The sequence below is a fragment of the Styela clava genome, chromosome 5 (assembly GCF_964204865.1).
Source record: "Styela clava chromosome 5, kaStyClav1.hap1.2, whole genome shotgun sequence".
Lineage (NCBI taxonomy): Eukaryota > Metazoa > Chordata > Ascidiacea > Stolidobranchia > Styelidae > Styela > Styela clava.
In genome coordinates, this window is record NC_135254.1 from 24,288,421 (window position 1) to 24,313,449 (window position 25,029).

Consider the following 25,029-nt stretch of genomic DNA (forward strand, 5'->3'; position numbering starts at 1 on the left):
TATAGGATTGGTAAATACAGAAATAGGCTATTGGCTGGAAACTAATCGAAACAATCCAGTTCGGATTTGCAGAATTCTTCATAAAAGTATTTCCTCGAGTAGTATTTCGACGACAGTGGGAGTTGGCTATTGTTTCCTACATTTCTGATATTGGCTGAAAACTAATCAAAACAATCCAGTTCGGGTTTGCAGAATTTTTCGAATCGAAACCGCAGTTTCTGTTTTGGGGGATCCCCTAACTTTCGATCGATAAGTCTTCGGTCTCTGACCGATATTCTCGTTAAATATATTGCTAATGCGACCGACTGCCACTGAATTTTAAAGTAATAAAATGCCAAAAATGTTTTGCTCCAAGATGCCATGTGGCGTTTTATTTATGAAAATACCATTTAAAATAAGGCTGAGTATTCAAATCCAATATAAAAGTTCAAATCTTCGATATAAAATCAAAACACTTTTTCAACATGCAACTTCTTGAAGTATAGTAGTTATAAGTCGTATACGAAGCATTGCTTCATATGGACACAGATAATCTAATCAGGACAAAGGAAAGAACAGCAACAAAAATGACAATCACTGATCGGAGTTAGTAGTGGACCATGACATATGTGGACAATAAACACATAACATAAAACTAATTAACATTTACTGTTTTCAATTAAAAGTCAGTCATATATTTCGCAATACTCAGCGAGACTGAAAATGGGGAAAAGCCAGCACGCAGATCCCCATTTTCAAGGCTCAGGAGAATTTTAACAGTCAAATTCACAATTAATTACCAAATAATTGAATCACAATTTCCTTGTTGAAATTCGGGTAATACCAGCACATAATTACCCGCATTCCACAAGGGTTCATCGAGAAAATTCCATTACATAAATTGAGTTGAAAAGCCGATGAGCGATAGACTGCACTGGCAAAGCACAGACTACACAAGGCTTAGTCTAGGTGTCCTACACGGAACATATAACATAAAAAGCAACATAAATACAATCGTCACAGTTGAAATATTGCGCTTGTTTGCGATATAATACTATAAAAAATTACAGAAACAACAATGTCTCATTTCATGAATTCTACCTCCGCTTTTCGTGAAGTGCAACTTATTATTTTATTTTGCAGTGTACATATTATGATTGCTGAAGGCTTCAGAGGTGCATGTTTTTTCCAAACACAAATCCTGTTTTCACATCACTGACTTGAAAAAGTTAAGCAATATCATGTACCAAATTCTGCCATAAAACAACGTTTCTCAGCCACTGAAACAAACATCTCCCATTTTGAAACCATGACGCTGTCGACTGCTTTCTCCGAAGTCGAATGCTTTGTAGTCAACAATCGGCAATGCATCAAGATCTTCTGAGTCAATTTCCATCATCACTTCACCAAGTCCAGTGCCATCCTAAAAATGAAACGTGTCTCATAAACAATTTCATTTTACAGGAACACATGTCTTGATAAACACAGTTTCGATTGAGTATATATTAACATAAATAAACTTACCATGCATGTATCTCTGACAACTGTAATTTTGGGATCAGTTGAATGCTTGGTGATTTCCATTTCATTCGCTCCCATCAATCTAACAGCTTGATCAAAGTTTCCCTCAGAATCTTCCCATCCAACAGAATTAACACAGATATAGGTGAAAGTCTGTCTAGCCTTTGATGAAAGAAGGCGAAGAAATTTCATTTGTGTTTCTGGGATGTCGTATTCGATCTGAAATAAATAATTATAATGGTTATATTGTGATTATTCAAGCTTTGGCACTGCATATACAAAACCTTTGATTTGAAAATCTATATCAAAAATGAATTCAACTGTAAAACGGTTTGAACATTTTAAATTGATAATGTGCATCACTACCTTGTATCCTTTGATGTATGAGCTGAACCAAGTTCCAGGAGTTGCCTTTGGCCATCGATGTGGATTTTGCTAAAAATGAATGTTCGATTAAAAGTCAGTCATATATTTCACAATACTCAGCGAGACTGAAAATGGGGAAAAGCCAGCACGCAGATCACCATTTTCAAGGCTCAGGAGAGTTTTAACAGTCAAACTCACAATTAATTACCAAATAATCGAATCACAATTTCCCTGTTGAAATTCGGGTAATACCAGCACATAATTACCAGCATTCCAGACAAGGGTTCATTGAGACAGTTGTAAAATGCTTGTCTGAAGAAGTCTGACCTCGGTCAGACGAAACGTTACAGAAATACATTTGTGTTAGTGTGCAGCAAGACTCTTGAATTGAATAAATGTTTATTATCAAATGGACACTTTTTTGGTCATTTTTCAAACCATGTTCTGAAGATTCCCACCCAGGATCAGATTTCGACAGCAAAGACGAATGAATAGAAATCAAAAAACCTTTTCCGTTCCTGGTGTCAAACAAGTTTCACCTTCCAATTCAAAATTGCAAAATACTTCGATGGCATCAGCATGGCAACCTCCATTTGGATCAATCCAGTAGGCCTCTGCAAAAAATAAAAACACATTATATAGCATTCTATTCGGCTATCATCCAAATAATATCATTCATAACAAGAGATATTTGAAATGTGCCCTGGTTAAATATACAATATTTTCACGAAAATGCATCAATTTGAAAATTCTCACAAACTCAAGAGCTAAAAATTTAATTTATGTTTCGTTTATTGCTATTTATTCAACATTCCACACTTAAGTTGTCTGTATTACTAAAATCTAAAATGCAACAAGTGTAACAGTAATTTTCTAAGACAAGATTACATGAGCTGAAATTTTGTAATTGATCTATAACTTTGAATTTACTGATTGAGCTTTTAAAGAAAGCCGTTCAGATCTAGAATAGATCAGTATTTCAAATTTGTTCATAACATAGAAGATGTAAATAATACAATAAGACACAGGATTCAAACAATTTAAATAATTCTATGGGGCATAAGCAGTGATCAGTGTATTCGAAATGCTTGACTAACGTTTCTCAACCTGGTTTCATAACAACATTAAGTTCGACATAAAGAATGGCTTGCTCAGTATATTGTATGCAAAACCAAAAGTATTGTATATAATGTTGAATAAAAAGTAGATTCAAGAAAAAAGAAAATTTGATGAAAGTTCCGATTAGAATTTCTCCCAACCAAAATTTTACCATAAAAACAAGAGACAGTTCGTTACTGTACTTACTAGATTCATAATCAGGATGACAGAGCCAGAGATCTTTGCAAGATCTAGCTGGGTTTTCCCGTGATCCATTCGGCTCAATTCCAATCTTTTCTTGCAGATCACTGATTTCTTGGGCAAGTGAATCAAGTCCCATAAATATTTCTTCCATGCCTTGTGGATGATCCTGGAGATTATTTTGAAAATATATGTTTTATTCCACAACAAGTTGAATTTCGTTTCAGATAAGATTTTCAACTAGCATACAGAATTTCAGCTTTAAAAAGCTGATATTGATGTACTTGAACAGTGGTTCCCAACCACCGGGTGCAATTAATTCAATCTGTGGGAAATTTTTTTCTGCCCTCGCAGTCACTTGATTAAAGAATGAACAATGTTTCATAATAGAAGAGTCTTTGGTTATATATCGCTTAATTGAGTTACCGGTCCACCTGTTTAGGTTGGGGAGCACTATGTTAGAATACAAAAACATTTCCTCAAAAGGTAAATGCTTTGAACTTTTTTTAAAAGTGTGTGTATTTCCTCTTCTGCAGAGACAGAAAACGCCTAAATGTATCATAAGAAAATTATAATTACACTTACATCCATTCTGAAAACAGCATCTCTTCTCTTTCTTGACTCTGCCTTGAAGGAGGATGCGCCATTATACGGGGATGGGTCATATGATTTTCCAGGTGGTCCGGGTGGTCCTGGTGGACCAGGTGGTCCTTCATTACCCTTCGGACCATGAGGGCCTTCAGATCCTTTGTTTCCTTTGATACCAAAAGATCCCTGTAAAGTGCAAAAAAGAGGTTTCAATGGATGTTTCCCCAAGCATCGACTTCCTTGTTTACTTTTTGTCATTGACCTTTTCTCACTCAGACAGATTTTCAGGCTTAGTGGTAAACATTACCTCGTTTTTGCGTTTTTGAATTCTATTCGTTAGTTTTCAGTTGTGTTTCGGGAATTTAGATATAAATCAAATAATTCCATGATCACTTTGTCTTCTTAGGAGTTTCAGTTTAATTTCAGTAATTAAAAATGAGTGTAGAAATAGCTGTGATAGACTACGCTAGAATTCTTTACCGGTTCTTTTAAAAAACAGATTGTTGAATGCTATATATCAGAATAATGGTTTGTACCAAATACCCCATTCTGCAGGCGCCAACTCGCGGAACCACTCTTAAAATAAGCACCGAAAATTTTGCAATGGTAAAGTATAGAAAGAATTTTCCGGGGGTTAACGGTCGGGGAAAGGTTCATAATTGGTGGTTTATCTTTGGGATCCTGTGGTCTATGCTTTGATGAGATCTTGAACACACAATGGATGTAAAGAGTCCATGGCAACATCAAGAATGTTGATCAAGTAAATAGTTAACAGAAAGAAATCACCCAAACCAAAGTGTTTTAGTATATTTAATTTGTTGAAAAGTGAGAGTTTCTACATAGGATGGCCGACCTGCAGCCAATTATTTTGTTTGTGATATTTTGCTCAGAAAAAAATTCAGATAATGAAAAAATAGCTTACAGGCAAACCAGGAGGTCCTTGTGGCCCAATCGGTCCAGCAGGTCCATCTCTACCTTCATCACCTTTCGATCCCACCCCTCCTTCCGGGCCTTGTAAACCTCTGGAACCTTTGGGTCCTTCTTCTCCAGGTGGACCAATCAATCCCATCAGTCCAGGATGACCCTGCATATCAGAATTAAGAGTGACAGACTCCTCAACAATACCAATATTATATCTTTTAAATTTAGTATCAATATTTTCCAGAAATTGGTCTGCAGCACAATTTTGTTGTTTTACTCCCATATAGCATGGTACATCAGCACTAGTATAAACTAAGACCTGAAGCAGTCAAAATCTCGTTGATTGAGCAATAACTATACCTCAGCCATCCCCAATTTCTTGGAGGAAAAGTGAACAATAAATAAGTTGATGACAAAACGGCATATTAAGTCATCAATTAGGCCTACTCCAAATCTTTTTGCAGTATCTGAAAACCTGCATCCGAAAACAAATAACTGGCTAACTAATCCCTTACCCGAAATGGATTGATAACCGGATGAGAGGGGGGGTTAAGTCGTATTAACGGCTTTCCTTCTTCCCCGGGATGAATATGTAAATCCTATCCTATTCTATGTTGTTTTCATGTATAAAATTACCTAAATATAAAATGTCTCACAAACCTTTTGTCCAGGTAATCCCAGATTTCCCTTTTCCCCTCTTATTCCAGCTGGTCCCTGTTTTGAAAAAATATTGAAATGTGAAAAATATTGTAACATTATTAATCAGTACCTGTAATTTAATACAGTAACTTTGAGGCAAAAAAAGATTAATTTTTTCCTGCTAACAGTAATCTAAAACAAATTCGTCAGTATAATATTTTCAGTCTATTTCAATCAGAAAAAGCAGGACAGATAAAACTTGTTTCATATATGGTAAGAATACAGGTTTATGAAATTTGAATAGTTGGCATTCAATATTGCAAATGTATCAAATTCGCACATGTAATCTATACATCAGAGAAAGCAGCTGTGCTTATAATCTAGCCAATTGTCATATACGTCGATTGAAAAATAAATAAATAATAAATTCATTTCAAGTTACCTCTTTTCCATTTGGACCTGTTGGTCCTGGCGGGCCGGAGTCTCCTTGCATTCCCTGGAAATTACATTAAATTATTTTGGTCAGAATTATGTTAGTCATTTCTAAATTCAAAATTATTGATATGCATGAAGTTACATAGTTTGACAAATGAAAATAATAATACTAAAAAGAAATGACTGCTTCCATAGTCTTGAATTTTATTCTAAACATGAATATTTAATATCTGTCAAATTTCCATCTAGTCTACATAGTCCCTAAAACTGGCCTTAAACAATTTTACAAAAAGTTATGAGAAACTAAAAATTGAAAAAAAGCACACACACCTCTGGTCCTGGTGGACCCATAAGACCATCATTTCCTTGCTTTCCTGGTTTTCCTATTGAACCTGGCTGTCCAGTTTTTCCCATGGGACCAACTTCACCAATGTCACCCTGAATTTATTAAAAACTATTTTACAAAAAAAAAGAGATATGAGGAGATTATATGGACAATATCTCTCATCTGTTACATAGAATACTTATGGTAATTGACTTTTTGAAAATCGAGTGGAATTGGAAAGAAAAACGAGCATTCTTTACTATTGGGTAACCTAAATCAGTGGCTCAGACTTAAGACAGTCGGAATCAGTCCAAGTATTTTGCTGGCTTGACAATATAAGAGGATTCCATTACATGATCAATAAACTGTCCCAAAACCGTCAGAAACGCATAAAAACCTCAAACTTACCTTTGCTCCTTTTTCACCAGATCTACCCTCTTTCCCCTCTGGTCCTGCAGGTCCCTAAAATATAGCAAATTGATGTTCAGTGAGCTCAAATCTTAAATCAAGATTCATTTATCTCAAATAAATCAAGTTTGCCTCAAACCACAGAGTAAATCAACCAGTGGCTTGCAATTCTCGTGATGGTCGATCTTAAGTGATTGTTCACTTAAGTAAAATATTATTGATAAGAGAACAGATACTATATAATAATGCAAGTAACATTCAATAATTGAAGATAGAATTATATCGCTTCATCTGGCAGTATATCAAATTCACTTTGCTAACACAGACAGTCCCCGAACTCGTAATAGAACTAAAAATAGAAAAATCGGAATGAAATTACAGCCTAACCTTAATCTGGTACACATACTACGGGAGTACTCATTATGGTGCATCAGCTATTTTGAACCAATGTTACTGGTTAGTTATAAATAACAATTTAAAACAGTAATAACAGGTTAAAACAATAAAAATTACATACTCTTGGTCCGGCTTCTCCAGGAGGTCCAGAGTCGCCTTCAGGCCCTGGTGGTCCCTGTTATAAATCCAAATTAATTTCATATCGATAATTACAAAACATATAGTAGCCTACTACTTGGTCATCAATCATATCAATCTGCTTGGTTCTAATGTAAATTCACAACATCAGATTTAAAAGTAACAACTGGAAGAGTCTTTATTTTTTGTCATACCAATACATGACATAATATCTTTAATCAATTAGTGTCTTACCCGTTCCCCTTGATCTCCATCTTCACCTTTATCACCAGCTTCACCGTCAACACCAGGAGGTCCCATCATACCTTGGGGACCTGGGTCACCAGGGAATCCAATTGGTCCCTAACAAAATGATGAAACAGATATTATAAAAATATCACAGTATACAAAAGTACCAGATCATGTTGTAAGCCCTAAACATTAAACCACAACAAGATGTAACAGAAAAATAATTATTACCTGATGTCCTTTAGGTCCATCTTTACCACGTGGTCCTCTCGGTCCTGGCTCACCTTGAGATCCATCTGTTCCTCTATCTCCTTTCGTTCCCGAGGCACCTTTTGACCCTGCTGGCCCCATATTGCCGGGACCTCCAGGTGCTCCAGGATTGCCTGCATCTCCTTTTTCACCAACACTACCAGGCTGACCTCTAGCTCCAGGTGGACCCATTGGACCCTGTTATGAAATGCATATTGATCACACTGAAAAAAAGACAAAAAAAAAGTTCAAATCAAATAAAAAACTTACCTCAACACCTGATGTACCCTGTGGCCCCCGCTGCCCCAATGGTCCAGGAGGTCCCTAAATATAAGAATAGTATAAACTAAATGAAAACACTTGTCTGGTGATATTGCAACATTGTTGGATTCACTGTCATGCTTCTGTTGCTGACAGTGGCCCACAAACAACAAATCAAACATGGAAATAGATATACTCACAAGTGGTCCAGTATCACCATTGTCACCCTTCAAACCAGTTGACCCAGGAATTCCTTGCAATCCTCTCGGTCCTGGGGGACCAGAGAAGCCACGAGATCCTTCATCACCCTTTGCTCCATGTAGACCTTGTTGTCCCCTTGGTCCAGGTTCTCCATCATTTCCGGCAGGACCAGGTTGTCCAATTGGTCCTTGTTCTCCTGGTGGTCCTGGAGGACCAAAGTCTCCTTTCGAACCTTTGAGCCCTTGCGCACCTGGTGGTCCAGTTTCACCTTTGTCACCATCTTCGCCTCTACCGCCAACTAGTCCAGTTGGTCCTGTTTGACCAGGGGGTCCTTGCAATCCATCTCTACCAGCTGGTCCAATAGCACCCATTTCGCCCTTTAAAAATCGTATATAAATAAAATTGACACTAGGCTAGCTGTTCAGCCCTATGAATACTATATTTATATTCAACATACCGGTTCGCCCTTTTCTCCCGCTGAGCCTGCTGGTCCATCCGGTCCTGGTCTTCCCTGAAATTATAAAATTCGAATAAGCAAACACATCACAAATCTATGCATGGCAATCATAGCAAACACTCACTGGTTGTCCGATAGCTCCTGTTGGTCCGGGAGGCCCAGCTGCACCAGATGAACCCTATTAGAATAATTATTATTAGATTTTTTTATTATTATTATTATTATTATTAGATTATTAGAATTAGATATTATGATTTACATTATTGTGCCAGATTGAATCAAAAACAAAATGGTGCGGAAACCAACAATAAAATATTATCTGTGTAAAGCAGAGTGTATTTAACATGGTTTTCCAAATGTGAAAAATAACTACGGTATGTTAGTTGTTACAATAGAAACAATATCAACAATCGGCATGTCAACGACGAATAACAATTGTTTGATAAGATCCGAGGTACCAGTTATACCAAATAGCCTCGAAGAACACATGGCAACCCTATTTTAAAAAACAATGGAAGCATCAAATCCTAATTTTCATTAAATATTATTTTAAAATTTAACTAATAACTATATATTTTATGTAAATATGATCATGTAATAAATACATCCATCCACTCATTATAAATAAAGTACTTCATATTTATTGGACCACAAACAAGAAATATGTGAAAAAGAACTGCATTAATAAAACTTTACCTGTGGTCCCGGTGGTCCTGCTGGCCCTTCACTACCTTTCACTCCAGCCGGTCCCCTTTCACCTTGAAGACCTCTGTTGCCCGGAAAGCCTTGTAGCCCAGGTGGTCCTACTTTACCTTGCAACCCAGCCGGGCCAGGATCCCCCTAGTAAAAGAAATGTATAATTATTCATGCCTGACTTTTCTCGAATGCAAAGCATGGTAACAAGATCTTGTTGATCCATGCATGGGTACGTGAACATCTGCAGCAGAAGACGTCAATATTAATAGTAAATTGTGCAGCCAATTCAAAGCCAAAAATAACATAGGGTCAGCATCAGTAGCTGATTCCTAAATTTCTTAGCACAATGTGAGAAACACATATTAAGACTTCCAATAACAGGAAATAACGTTACCTTTGCTCCTTCTTTTCCAGAACTTCCGGGGAGTCCAGGTTCACCAGACAAACCCTACAAAAGAAATAGGGTTTATTAATATTATTAAAGTATTGCTGGTTTAATTAATCAAATTAACTTGCATAAATCGCTGGAACAGAAATATTTACAACTGATTTTATTCCAAAAATAAATTAAAAATCCATGCTCACTTGTGGTCCAGGATGTCCAGTCATTCCTGTGGGTCCAATCTCTCCATTGGGTCCCTGAGGTCCCACCACACCTGATGGACCAGGTGGACCTGTTTTACCTTGGAACCCCTGCGAAAGACAAATAGTTGAACGAAAAAAGCAAATATAGAGACTACTTCTAAAAATACCAAATAAAAAATATTAAATATTCTACATCATAACAAACTTACAGTGTCACCACGAGCTCCTGGATGGCCTGGCAAACCGTCTTTTCCTGCTGGACCTGGAGGCCCTTTGGATCCTTGGAAACCAGAAGGACCAAGAGGCCCAGGTGGTCCTCTTTCCCCAATAGCTCCAGTTGGCCCATCTTGCCCCCTTTCACCTTTTACACCGGGCTTCCCAGCTACTCCACGAAGACCACGATCTCCCCTTGGTCCCTAAAATAAATTTTGATGTAAAGGATGATCAAGTGTGGTATTACTTTAATCTTTTTAAACAAGTATTGACCAAATCTTCACCAATAATCGAAGCTAACTGAATTATTCTATTTTCTTACCCGTGGACCTCTTTGTCCTTGATCTCCTGCTTTTCCAGATGGTCCCTGCGAGTGATGAAGAATAGAATCAGATACAAAATTAATTTATGTTTCATTGAAACAAGGCATCATACAAAGAAAGTAAATAACGCAACCATATTGGTTTAAGTTCTCAAGCTAGCCTGACTTATCATAAATCTTATTTGTTTGATACTTTACTAATGTTAGGAACTGCTCTAGTATTTCATAGAATCACACTGTAGAAATAAAATCAGAAAACTTCATTTTGCTCGAAATTCAAATTCTAATAAAAACTAATTTATAAATTGCCATACAAAAAGGAAAACGATTATTATATTTCCACATCTTGGTGGCAGAATTTGATTGTCTTTTCAACAATTCTATAAACAAAAATATGATATGTTCCGAAGAACAATTAATTATTAATAGTAGTTTAAATGATTTGAGTATTACATTATTATTGGAAGGTTTCAAGGTATTGTGAATTTGTGATTCAATTTATGAATTAACATATAACACAATTAGAAACTGGTGAAGGAAGATTCGAAAGTGACTTGGTTGTTGATCATGCTATGTTAATTGATGGTATATTGCTAATTCAGTGGGTTAGTATCACAGACTCAAAAATTCTTACCCTGCCTCCTTTGGGCCCGTTCAAACCACTTCTGCCTGATGATCCTTTGGATCCCTTTCAATATTAAATGTAAATTAATAGAGGTATAAAATAAGCATGTTACCTTTTCTCCCTTTTCCCCTTGTAAGCCTGGTTTTCCATCCGGTCCAATCTCACCCTGTTATATGATAAGCAGGATAGAAATTAGCATAGAAACTAAGAAATCCTCTTTTCTTCAAATCCCTAATCAAAATTTGATACAAAAAATGAATCCATTACATATCCAAATATTAAGATATATTCAAACCTTTATTCCTCTTCTTCCGTGATAACCTGGCATTCCAGTTACACCAACATTTCCCTGAAAAGTATATGCTAATTAGTATAAGCTAATTAATGACATCTAATAGGGTCATAATAGTTATCAGTAAATTTAGGTGTCGCTGACAAGTTAAACAAGTTAGTTAATGACTTTAACTTTATAGTTTAGTTGCGGTTCCTTGTATATTGCACTTGAAATGTTGTATTTGTTCTTTTTTTTTTCACTCAATTGATTTGTTTTTTATGTTTATTTGTACAATATTTCTCGCACGACAGAAATAACTAGTTGAATCTGAATGAGAGGTAGGATTGTCTGATATTTTTATGAGGAAAGCTGGAATGAATCAAGGAAGGAATTCAAGCAATCAGATAAGGACACAATGTTTGTGTATTTGTGATACTTACTTTTTCTCCTTGTGTTCCAGGAGGTCCAAGTTCCCCTCTTTGACCTTCCCTTCCCTAGAGAATAAGTAAGAATAAATTATGATATTATATAATTATAAAACATACATTCGAGATGAATTGGATGATTCAATTTAAGAATAATGTAAGTTTGATTGTAAACTTTTTGTGGTAGTATGTCATACGATATATACTGCAGTATTGGATTCCATCATGATGTATACAATTAGAAGTATCAATTGTACAGAATAAGTGATCTTCAATATTTAATTCATTTTCAAAAACTATCTTGGCCGTTTCTGATTGCCGTAACTTGATTGATAACTAAATGATTGATAACTAATGACATGACTTCCATACCTTTGATCCATCCGGACCATCTGCTCCACGAGGTCCTGGAGGTCCCAAAACACCCTAAATCAATTTTAGTGAGTTTATAAAAGTTAATCATATTTAAATACCATAACAATACAGGTTATTACAGGAAATGAAAAGTAGAAAGCATGCCACTTTTATATAGATTAAACTGAACTGATTCTTTAATAGCAAATTATAATAAATAAAAAACTACTTCTAATTTTAAAATACTCAAAATTAGGAGGAAAGAAGTAGAGCATATGTAATGTTGTAGGTACAATTTAACTTTGCATCAAATATTTTGTCCGTATTTTGACATCAAGTATTAACTTAAACAGCTAGATTTTTCATAAAATTACAGCATAGACTTGCTCATAAGAGGTTTGTTACTGAAAACATACCTGATCTCCTTTTGGTCCCATGTCACCTTTGAACCCAGAAAGACCATCACCACCCTGGTATAATAAAGTGAAAGTATTAGTTATAATCACCTATTCATATCAATGTAAAGCAAGATTATCAAATCCACAAATCAAACATAACATATATGATAGAAATATCAAATTCGTGGACAAAAATAATGAATAAAGTCATTTTAAATTCAATGTAGTTTTCACTTCACCTTTTCCCCCTTGTGTCCCTTGGGTCCTCTGACGCCCGATTCACCCGTCACTCCTCTTGAGCCGGGAAAACCTTGGGGTCCTTGTCCTCCTGCTGGTCCCTGAAAATTGAAATTTATAAATATTGTGTGATATAGGAAAGATGTTGGGACACAAAAAATTTAATATTCGTTAATTCCACTATTATATTTTTTTGAATATTCTAACCTGAACCCATTGCAATCGATCATACATATAAGATTTTCAGAGATTCAGATATTACTGAATATTATAATATTATAAATATAATATAGTGATACATCTACCCGTTTATATGAATAACTGCAGATGAATCTACAATGTAGAATAATAAGAAACAAAGTAGCTCAGAGAACTGAGTTCTGAGGAATTAATAAATAGTGCCTGGTATTATGGGACTGAGTGGAACATTCCCAGCAATCAGAAAAGAGGATGCAGATATATAGCAATTCAGGTAAAAAAAATTAGAGATGATTTAAACGATTTCAATTATTCAGGTTAACTTGGCATCAGTGAAACTGGATGTTTTGAATTAACACAAAGAAAACCAGAGGTGCTAAATATAAATAAAATTAAACAATTTTGGTGAAACTTGACCATAATAAGAATTTTATTATTCTAAAGCAGAATCATAGATGTATACAACGTGATATCATCCTTCATTGAAAAAGTTTTTATTAGTTGATAAACACATTTTGTTCTTCTCCTGGTCCTATCAATGTTCATTTCTGAATTTTTTTGCACAAACAGAATTTTCTATCTGTTAGTGTGTAGCAAGATTTCTGATTTACCAAAAATATAACTCAAAAAAGTGTATCACAGTCATTCATCTCGAATTTTTTTCGAAACTTCATTGTGAATGCTTATTTTATCAGTATATAGCCAATCAAATTAACACTGTACAAGATGCAGAAAATATGCATACCAATGATCCCTTCGCTCCTACAGTCCCTTCTTTTCCGGGATGACCTGCTACTCCGTCTTGGCCTGGTAATCCAGGCAAACCTGATTTTCCAACTGGTCCTTTGGCTCCTGGGGGTCCCATGTGGCCTTGGGGTCCTGTAACACCCTAAAGTAACATGGTGATATTTAGTGAATTTTATAAATAGTTGGTTGTATTCCTAGGTATTGTTTGGTCCAACTATTGCATATTTGATTTATCTTAAAAAAAATTAAAAAAGTACCTGTGAACCTGGTGGTCCCTGCTGTCCCGGGGGACCTGGAATACCTTGTGGTCCTAAACTTCCCTTTATACCTGCCGGACCATCAACACCCCTGGGACCCTGTAAAGAAAAAAACATTGATGGCAATATAACTTTAAATGTTGCCTAGCCAAAGTCTTCTATTCATTTTTATAAATTTTACAAACAACATGATGAGAAAAATAATGCCAAATAAAATGCATAACATGTCCCAATCAGACATAAACTGAAATTTGAATAATATTTCAATTTGCATTAGCCATAATGATAAAAACTTTTGTAATAGACTACATTGCAATGAATTTTTTTACTAAAATACATACCATCGGTCCTCTAGTTCCAGGTGAACCTTTATGTCCAATTAGCCCACGTGGTCCCTAGAAAAAGCAAATATATATTAAATTATAATAGATGTGATCTATTGCTTGAAAGTACTGTTCGAACACTATTTGGTATTTTGATATACAGAAGCCATAATCTGATTGTGTAAGACAAATCTGCATTTTACAACCAAAAGCTCCGTTTTAAAAGTTATTTTCTTGTGAGAAATCGTTTGTATTATTGAATGAAAACTCACTTGCTGGCCTGGCAATCCCCTGGGTCCTGCTTCTCCTGGTTTTCCGTTGGAACCTCCAGGCCCTTGAAGTCCTTTGGGTCCTCTTTCACCCGGCAATCCCTGAAAACAGAAAGTTTACTGTATTATTTAACTGATTTTTTTGTCAGAAAGCTATAAAGTTACATAGAATGTAAAAATACATGTGAACTTTAATTAATCTACACATGGCAATTTTTATAGAATGAATGTAACATCAACTTACCCTATATCCCTTGTGGCCTGGAACTCCTGGCATTCCATTGTAACCTCTTTCACCCTGACAAAAATTTTGAGATTTTATTGTACTTTATTCAAAGCTCCTTCTAATAATGTGTACAAAAAAAAATATATTTACCTTGTTGCCAGGAGGCCCTGATATTCCTCTGGTTCCTGGTGCACCTGTTCGACCCTGCGAAATGTTTTATTCAGTTAGCATTTTCGAATACAAAATGGATTGAATACTCTTTCTCCCTTTGTACTTTCATCACACTAATATTCAATATATATACACTGAATTTAGTTACCATTTCAAACATCAATCCATATTTATATCATCCACTTACAAAAGCAAAATCAGACCTAATATAAAGGGTGTCAGTAAACTCTGGACACATGAAATAATTACGCTAGATATTTTAGTATACAAAAAACAATATTATTTTACCAATCACTATTTATTTATATTTAAATAACATCTTCATTATTTGAAATGCAAATGTTAACACATTTTAAAAAATTTGCACGATTTAAATAATCTACATTGCCATCAATTTTGGTACAATCATTTTAATTTATTGAGTTCAGTGAATTTGATTCCTGTCACACTTTCTCTTTCAGTATAGCACAGAAAAAGAAATCAAGCAGACTAAGGCCTGATAAATGAGGAAACCAGTTCACATCATCCTGCCTTCTAATCCAATTGGGAAGATTGTCACTCAGCCAATTGATTACCTTTGCCATAAAATGGGCAAGAGCGCCATCCTGTTGAAATCACAATGGAAATCCTTCACCAACCATATAAAGTTGGTCATTTAATTTATCTTTCAGTTGAGTGACAATTTTCCCAATTAAATAGGAAGACTAGGGTAAGTGGAGTGGTCTCCCCGTTCACCAGACCATATTTCACTCAATTTCTTTATCGGGATATGCTAAAGGATAAAGTGTACTCAATGAAAATTACAAATTTAATACACTTGAATCAATGAATAAATACGAGAATGTGTCAAAATTGCTAGCAATTGGCAATGTAGATTTATTGCATCAAGTCCATGCAAATTATGTGAAATGCATTAACATTTGCATTGCAAATGGTGGAGATCATGTTGAACATGTTTTTTAAATTTAAAAAAATAGTGAAAATAATATTAATTTTAATTTCATACCGGTGGCGGTACTAAATATATTGAATTATCTTATGTGTCCAGACTTTAGGGACACCCTAGCATAATAATGATTTGTAAAATTATGCAAAAATCTTCCTACTGGACGATATACGAAGTTTTAATTAAAAAAGGAACCAACTAGTTTGTTTTTTGTATAAAATTGGATTCAAAAATTTTATTTCACTAAATAACTCATTCCCAGCAGAGTACGTCATGATACAAAAAATATCAAGTATAAGTCAGATTGATTGACCATTTACATTGTCACTTAGTTGGTATACATACCCACTAAAAGTTAATTCGAACTTACAGATTTTCCCTCTTTTCCAGGTTGTCCAGGTGGTCCTCTTGAACCTCTAATACCCTAAAGTTTATAAAAAATTTTATCTCTTCAATTCATGTACATGAGACATAAATTTCATAGAAAGCATAAGCATGGAATATCTTATATAACTCCATCAAAATCAAAGAAGGTTATGCACAGTTACATCTAACTTCACTTATTCACTAGTGCGTATAAGTGCCATTAGTTGACATAGACGGTTAATATTAAGTAAGTTGAGAATAATAACTTACCATCGGGCCAGGATCTCCTGGTTCACCCTTGATACCTTGCAGACCCGGTACACCCTACAATATCAATAGGTGAATAAATGATGAACACGCAAAATTAGCCTAGCTGCAATTATGGCCTAGCATCAATCTTCTATGCGAATGTGCATCGCCATAACAGTCATGCTAGTTTAAAATCTAAAAGATTGTCTTTCTCGGAGTAAACTTATCTTTTACATCTGTGTTACAATACAATCATACCTTTTTGTAAACTACAATCGTCATGATTAGAATTTCATATTTCTCCAATATTTCCCGAACTGAAATTATCAAACTTGAAGACTATTTTTCCCTAATAAATTACTTTTAGCTTCTTTGAAATACATAATAGACAGAAAGTCCGAAAACATAAAACAATATCACACTTACAACAGGGCCCGACGCTCCAGGCAAACCAATGGGCCCTTGAAGACCTCGAAGTGCAATCTGAAAATAAAACAAAATATAATATTCAAACTGTCGAATATGTTGAAAATTTGATTGAGCTGTAGATTGATATGTTATAGACTGACATTTATCGAAGTTTTTATATTCTGAAAATCGTCAATAATCATAATTTACTTACTCTGGCTTGGGATATCATCATTTGTGCTTGTAGCTCTGAAGCCGCAAGCCCTCCTGGCCCTTTTTCCGATCCAGATGTAGGCATACGAAACTAAATAAAAAATGGTATAACTAGAATCGAGTCAACAGTACACCAAGTCTGTAATGTTGTTTTGATATGACAGATGGGAAATATCAAATTTGTGGACAAGTCCTTAATGTGAAAAGGACTGGGAACCGATATCACAAAAACTCATCCGCAAATTGAATTTATTCAACAACACTTTAACTTACATTCGGGCAATAGAGTGTAGGAATTTTTTAGTTTTTACCTGAATTACACAGTATTTCAGACAATAAAATTGCAATATTGTGCAAAAAAACGAATGTATTCATATGACAAGGCGCTTCAGCATGTTTCAACTTTCAAGAATGACCGAAAACATCTGTATCAAATTTCATCTTACAATTTCTCTCACTAAATCTTCAGGTAAATCCAAAATAATAGACAACTCCATCAGTTAGTAGATAACTATATAATAAGTTAACCAATAAAACATAATTCATTAAATAAAATGTTTCAAAACTCTTTATTATTTTATTTCATTTTTATTTGTCATTTCATGATATTATGTCTTTATTTCATCATCCAGTTGCTGCTGGAGCTGCATCAGGTACTTCTTGGTCTTGGAAAAATCCTTCTGGACAGTAACATCCGTATGAATAGTATGCAAACACAGCGATCAAAAAGACAACTCCAACTGAGTAAAAAAAATCAACCAATCCCGCCCCACCATCTTCAGGGTTATCCATTGTTTAAATTTGTTGAAATATGGAAAATTACAATTTTTTATTCATTTGTGTTCAATAGTCAATTGTGATGTAATAATGGAATACTTGATAACATACCGGGATCATAATTTGTTGTCCTGCAGGCCCAGGAAGTCCTTTCTGTCCTGGAATACCATCTCTACCAGGCTCTCCCTAAAAAAAATTGAAAAAACAGTCAAAGATATGTGAAAATGATCAAAAGAAATATTCAACGATCAAAAAAGGTATAATGGTTGAAAAGGCATATCTTATATTGCCAAGGAAGTAGGTTGCAAGTCAAATGATATGAAATTTAAATTTTAAATCATGCAAAAGAATGACATTTTATACTTATACTCACCCTTTCACCATGTTCACCAGGTACACCAGGTGCTCCTTGATACCCAGGAGGTCCACGATCTCCCTTAGGTCCCATTGGTCCAGGAGGACCAGGAATGAACATTCCCTGAAGAATAAAAGAATAGATATAGATCGCTTTAAACAAGATCATGCATTATATTTTCAAATTCTAGGAAAGGCCACGTAGGTATCGGGCGAATTGTCCATTATAATAAAATGCAACAAAATATATTATTTCAGGGCCAACCAGGGTTGTCCAAAACGAATCGAATATTGGAATATCCAAGTATTCGAATACCTTTTCAGCTGATTTTGGTGTTTCGTTTTCGCAGGAATCTTCGTATTTTGTATTGTAATGACGTTAAAATAGAATCGGCACTTTGATTGTTTGTATTTTGTGCGAGCATGCGTCTCATGTTGTTGCGACACTTTTGCATGGTGTACATTGCCCCCATTGCCCTACAAGGCTTCTAATTTCAACATTCATTTCCATTACGTCGAAAAATTAAAAATTATTTGATGTCGAAATTGTTATGATATCCAATAAATTGTCGCAAGACGGAAAAACAAGTCCATTTATTTGGAAAAAATAATTCATACTTTTTTGGCTTTTTGGCAAATAATTTTGATGTTAAAATTTTCGACTTTTTATTAGGGTGATTTTCTGTCGTCCAAAATATTCATATCCATCACCTTTACCAGCATATGAAATTATGCCCGATTAATTTAATTTTGTTCAACGCAACATCAATCTGTGGACATGAAATGTGTGGTATAAACTGCCCGGTTATAATTAATTTCTGATTTCTATTTTCGTATTTACAAAATAAAAAGTATTATTTTATTAATTCAAAATACACCAGCGATCTGCGGACTTAGGATGTGTGGTAAAGTGTCTGAATATAATTAATTTTTGATTCGTATTTTCGGACACTTCATTTCTCATGTTTCAAGTTGTTCCATTTCAGTTATATTTATGTTGATATCACATGTCAGTAAAATCAGCAATTAATAAGTGTTACTCAAGATTGATTCTTACAGGTTCCATCACAGCTTGATCGCCTTTTTGCCCCTTCGCTCCTTTTGTGTTGTCGCCACTGCCATCTGTTTCAGATGAATCTCCACCATCTCCTCTTCCTCCTGGAGTTCTAGTTGGAATTATGAGACTATCGAAGTCACCTTCAGACCCACCCTGAATTTAAAAAAATTAAAATTGGTATGTTTTATGGCAGGGCGGATGCAAGATGAGATAACTGCCACAAAGTTTGATGTGACTGAGAAATCTAATATCAAAAGAAAATCTTTTTAGAGCCATTGTTTGATCTTGGTCAAAATCAAAATGGATTTTATCCTATTTATGCTTGACATGCGTTACCACCAGCTATATTAAGAGCAGGTGTACATTACAATTTTGAAATAGTACTCACCACTTCAACTTCGATCTCAGGTGGAGAAAATCCCGCAGCCATCTGTAGACAACCTGGCGTAAAGTCTTGGCACATGAAACCGGCATGGGTTGGATCATTCGTCATTTCAAGTTGGTAAATCGATCCCTGAAATACAGAAATATTGTAGATTGCAGAAATGGAACTAATATGATTATCATTAATTTGAAAAACTACACAAAAAACACTGACAAGAAACTGATGTAAAATTAGAAAACAAATTACTTTGAATCCAACATTTGACTTCCCAGGATCACCAATGATTAAATCACCATCGCCATTCAGCAAAGTTTTGAAGTTTTTCCTTGTGATGTTCGTGTCCATTACTAAGTCACAGTCAACATAGAATTGCACTCGATCATTGTATACTGACCAAGCTACCCGGTGCCATCTAAAAATAGCACAAAGCAGATTTGAATGATTTGAAGTCAATTGCATTCAAAACTATCAAAGAATTGGAAATATAAACAACTGTTGGCTCAACAAAATATTGAATCCACCATTCCAGCTACTTTCAAAAATATATTAAAATTCAACAATATTAGCAATGTGAAATATAAATTGGCAAAAGTATCGAATATCATCTGTTACTGACTCTTTCGATGAAAATGCCACAGGATCCTTCCTTGTTCCAAACACAGCATTTCTTTGCTCCACAACCGGTCGTTTCATGTCCTGATAATAAAATTCAGGTTGCGTTCCAACTTGAACACCAAGTTGAATCCATTCATCTTCATGACGGAGCGACAATAGATGTGCACTCTTCTGATTCTTGTATGGTTTGATTGTAGCAAAAATACTGAACTCATCCGGAAAAAAACCTGTTGGCAATAGAATTCAAAACAAAGAATTTGCTGGTTAGTTTCTCTAAAAGAAGCTGATTAACTGTGATGAGAATACTAAGGTCTACTACTAAGTCATTACAATTATGATTTCCAAAAATATTCAAGTAAACAGCAAACAGCATACTATATTAAGAAGACACAAGTTTCAACTCCAGAAGACAATAAATAAAGTAAGGATAACGGAAGTAACAAATTTAAGAGTAACAATGTTTGAAGGGAAAGTGATGAATGACGCAGCAGTGTATTGATAAAAGATTGAGTTATTGGAGAAAGAATTATATAAATGAAAAGCTTGAATATCTTGAGTGAAGGAATGGAAGACAAACAGCAGTTCTGTAGATTAATTAACAGTAATTTTGATAGAAACAAGTGTAGAAAGCCTGTTCAGATAATCACATCTCATTGAAGAGAAAGATTTATAAACCCAAATGTTGGCAATTTGTTGGAACAATGTAATATTTAGGTCAACTTTGAACATTACAACTGTTTTATTACAAAGTTAATTGATTGCCAAGTACAATGTGTATATTTTTGGGGTCAAAATTTCTATCAATTTCATATAGCATAAAAAATTACCCTCTGGAAAAATTTCTCGAGTTTTAACTGTCTTCGATTGTCCCGAAGAAAACTCATAGGAATCTAGATATCCGTTGTCACAATAACCCTCAGTTCTTGGAAGATTGGAACTACTCAAGTTGAATCTTGATATGAAGTCAATCCGTTCTGTAATGCAATGATGGTGATTGGCATTATAAATATTTTGGTCACCTATCTGTGATGATACTATATTTAATCATACTTTTCGACTGCAGAAGATGCATTTCCTTCCTTTATACTTACACATTGGAAAAACCTAAAGGTGGGCGGTTTTGAAACAGATTTTACTTTTACGACTTACTGTTTCCCCAAAATAAATTTTGGGAGTGAAGACAGCCAAATTCAGAATAACAAACAATATGGCGAATATTGTCAAAATTGACAAAAAGTAAATATATATAAAAAACTAAATTGGACAGAAGGGTATAATTTTGATGGTACCACGTAGTAAAACTAAAGTTTGATGGCATCTTCCAGAAGGATTTATCAAATGACTAAGCATAAAATGTGGCGCATCATTCGAACATGTATACAATTGGACATTAATAGACCGCCCCCAATGTTAAATAATTCACAACTAAGTTCAATCAATAGTAGATAATATGGGTGAATCAAATATTGAAGTATATATATAATTAAATTAATGTATGAGACAAATATGTACCGACTATTCAAAAGATAACTTAAATAAACTAATAGTGCAGAGTAGCATCTACAAGCAATCGTGGAACAATCGTGTGAAAAACACGTTCATGAGTTGTCGTCATCACCCCTTTTTCGTGCGTTCTTAGAGCCAGTGAATTGCGCCAGAATTAGTTCTTATTCCAAAATCATGTCTACGGCGGAAACCACTCAGAATGAGCGAGTCATGCGAAAACCACAACTAAGCAAAAGCCCAATTTTTAGAAGCAGCGAGGCATGCCTCGCTGACTACTAACATTAAGAAGGGGCAAACTGAGAAGTGTTTGTATCACAAGTCTATCACAAAAACACATTCCTGCATATCGATTTTTTCAAGAAAAAAAAAATTTCGACCACAAACATCATCGTCAGACGCATTCGGTTTCCTAACACAGAGTTTGTGGCGCCATAGAATGTATTTTTTCAGTGAAGGAAATGATCACGTAGAATCGATTGTTCACATTTTAGGAACAGCGATCTTCTGGCTGGATAAACTTGCGAATAAAGATAAAAGTTTGAATTCCCACTTTTTATAGAAAGGAATATTAGCCAAATCGATATGTCTGCAAAACGTTCATCGACCACACAGATCGATAATCGATCCATGTTGTCGTCCCTCGTCTCTCTTGGGAAAATACGAAATCCCAATCCGACGCGAAATGTCTATTTCTAAATTTTTAAATTTATATCGGTTCCAAGACTGCGCAACAATGCACGCGTCACGTTCCTATTACGTTTAAAATATATATAAACATATGCATAAACCCATTGATTTTCATGAATTGATTTGGAATAAGGATATACGAAAATGGCAAATGCTATGTCACATGTGTTAAAAATAAAATTTCACCGATATGGTAAGAGTTCGTTTGAGCAAGTCACGAGATGAATTCTTGAAATGAGGGAAAAAATGAATGCAAAAGACACAATAGGGTATTTCGATAAAATGAAATTTTCAAATTCTAAACCTTGATTTGACAAATAAGACGACGAATAAAGTTAAATGTGAAATGAAAATAACTTACCGTAACCCGCCACGACTTGCAGACAAAACAACAGACATATGAAGCTATGCATCCAAGCTGCTGAATTAGGCAGTCGAAGTTTCGCGCGAGTCCATTTCCAATATTGTGACGAAACAATGGACGATGTGCTGGTGCCCATTGTGTCGTCAGCAACTAAACGATTCTCGCCTCCGTGGTTGGCGGACGATACGCCCGTCTTCAGGCTATCTGCCGCGCTTCTATAGGTTGTGTTCTTCCTGGCGCACGTAGTTGTGTTTCTTCGACCGCCGCGCCCAGCCTAATGTTCTTCTTTTCCGAGGCTAAGTTCTCTTGATGGCGCCTTTCCCTCTTCCTTCTCCGCACCCTCTGACGAGAGGGAGAGAAAGGCTAAATTGGTGACACCCTCGTTTTGCTTCGCGGTATACCTTTTTCTTTGCGTGCGTGCGAAAATTCGCTCGGCGGCGCGACAGCTTGTCTGCTGAACTGCTTATGGGTTGCAATTTAAGTCTTTGTGTTATTTGCCAAGTTTAGCAATCACCGCAAATGCGGCTTCAGTTCGCAGACTCTCTCTGCATGGCTGCTAATATTCACTTCACAACAACAACTGCAAAATAACGAAGAAACAAGGATAGATTGAGCAGTTAGTCTGACTTTGAAACACAAACCCCAAATAACTAATTCCAGGGATCGACCCAATAATACAGCAAAATGAAACGCTACATAACGGCTTCCCAGCGAACCATGAATTGAAAGACACCAAGTAGGCTTATAGGAGCGGCCAACAAGCGAAACTTATCGAACAAGAATACCACTAATATCTATACAGCTTTTAGGTATCCGTACTCGCGTACGACTTCTGTCCTTTGACAACTCATCTCCAGTATGACGAATTTAAATCTCTCATTGCCATTCATAAACCAACACAATATTTAGGCCGTATAAATATCGTGAGTTATTGTCAAGTCGGTGTGATATTGAAAGGATCAAACATCGAATTTACAGAGCAAGCAGACATGCTGATTAAGCCCTAATCAGCAAAAGAGTTTTACAAACAAATTTTATAATTTCTTTTGTTGAGGTTCTTCAACAGCCATGTATATATTTTTATAAATTGTTACCAAATACTATGCAGGCGTTTGTTTTTATTATAAACACCAACGAAAATGTTTTAATCTTTTTACAATCCCGTTACATCATTTATTCATTTAAAAAAGTCAAAGTGAATAGCGCCAAATCCGACACAATAAATTTTAGCGAGGGACAGACAATAGCTTTCCAGTTGTTACGTTGTATGCAGATTCAATGATAAATTCACTATATGTAAGCAAGATATCTTTCAGCTGTGGAAGGAACATTTTGGAAAAATTTTCAACAAAGAGATAACCTGTTTGTTCAGTTACAGACATGTAATTGAAAGTAATAAAGGAAACGATTGGTTGCTATCAAGAGGTCCTCTACTTCCTCGTTTTTTTATATACTAGATACATTGGAGTTTGACATTCATAGCATATTTTCAAGGATACTTTGTTAACAGTTGAGGTTTCGTGAAACTAACTACCTTTCCTTGCTCTCTATGCCTTTGCGCATGTGGATCCGTATGCGTATTACGCAAGGATGCTGTAGCAAGAGTGTAAATGGCTATTCTATTCAATTCAAAAGTCTTGCTGCACACGAACACAAATATATTTCTGTAACTACCGAGGTCAGACGAAACGTTACAGAAATATATTTGTGTTCGTGTGCAGCAAGACTTTTGAATTGAATAGAATACTTTGTTAATACTTCGTTTACAAACATTCGAATATAATTTTCAGTGAACTTTTTTTCGAAAACGCAAATATAGTTGCATCTGCTCTATTCGAGTGAACTGCAATGAGTGATAATTGATAGCCTCCATCAATAATATTTCGACATATTAGTTGTTCAAATTAACCTTGTAGGCCCTGCCCAGTTTATTTTAGTAACGTTGTATTGGTGGGTGGATATTCCAACAATTATTGAATTTTATCCGGGAAAACGAATTACATTTAGTATCCATAATTGCAAAGCACAAACAAACGTATTTTATCGCATAAGGTTAAATGACGGAATTGAAATTTTTCATGCTTCCAAGAGCGATGTACATTTTTAACGCCCTACATATCTACATAAAACATTCATACTGGTGGAAGTGAATTAAATAATTTCGCGTGAAACCATTAATGTCGATTACACAAAGTTGCGGACTTCGCACATTAACGGTCGGCCCATTGTTTAAATATGACGTTCGTTGTATAATTGAACTAAAAACGGCACCGAACTGGGTCAGCCTAATTTCCCTGCAATAATTTAACGACCATTACTTACTTACTATATTACCCATTAGATAGCGAACCATGATTAAATTACTTATTGT

At 35.3% G+C, this 25,029-nt stretch overlaps 1 protein-coding gene across 2 annotated transcripts; it reads right to left on the minus strand.

Moving 5' to 3' along the window:
* Positions 1 to 341: 341 nt before the first annotated feature.
* LOC120343917 (uncharacterized) lies at positions 342 to 23,237 on the minus strand. 2 transcript variants are annotated; one of them, XM_039412965.2, is made up of 47 exons: positions 22,656 to 23,237; positions 20,929 to 21,075; positions 20,103 to 20,328; positions 19,733 to 19,898; positions 19,490 to 19,615; positions 19,102 to 19,254; positions 18,064 to 18,168; positions 17,802 to 17,876; positions 16,915 to 17,004; positions 16,719 to 16,775; positions 16,314 to 16,367; positions 16,048 to 16,101; positions 14,711 to 14,764; positions 14,579 to 14,632; positions 14,338 to 14,436; positions 14,084 to 14,137; positions 13,743 to 13,841; positions 13,484 to 13,627; positions 12,543 to 12,641; positions 12,322 to 12,375; positions 11,924 to 11,977; positions 11,567 to 11,620; positions 11,148 to 11,201; positions 10,862 to 10,915; positions 10,228 to 10,272; positions 9,902 to 10,108; positions 9,693 to 9,800; positions 9,502 to 9,555; positions 9,108 to 9,251; positions 8,536 to 8,589; positions 8,412 to 8,465; positions 7,954 to 8,331; positions 7,763 to 7,816; positions 7,475 to 7,690; positions 7,250 to 7,357; positions 6,999 to 7,052; positions 6,482 to 6,535; positions 6,079 to 6,186; positions 5,756 to 5,809; positions 5,335 to 5,388; positions 4,676 to 4,837; positions 3,751 to 3,939; positions 3,172 to 3,334; positions 2,374 to 2,480; positions 1,867 to 1,935; positions 1,504 to 1,719; positions 342 to 1,402 (listed from the first exon to the last, which is right to left on the minus strand). In XM_039412965.2, exons 1-47 carry the CDS (start codon positions 22,792 to 22,794, stop codon positions 1,253 to 1,255), a joined length of 5,067 nt encoding a protein of 1,688 aa, XP_039268899.2. In that variant the 5' UTR covers positions 22,795 to 23,237; the 3' UTR covers positions 342 to 1,252. The 2 variants fall into 2 exon arrangements, with proteins under 2 accessions (XP_039268899.2, XP_039268898.2); XM_039412964.2 differs by lacking the exon at positions 10,862 to 10,915 and adding an exon at positions 10,965 to 11,018.
* Between the last annotated feature and the right edge of the window lie 1,792 nt (positions 23,238 to 25,029).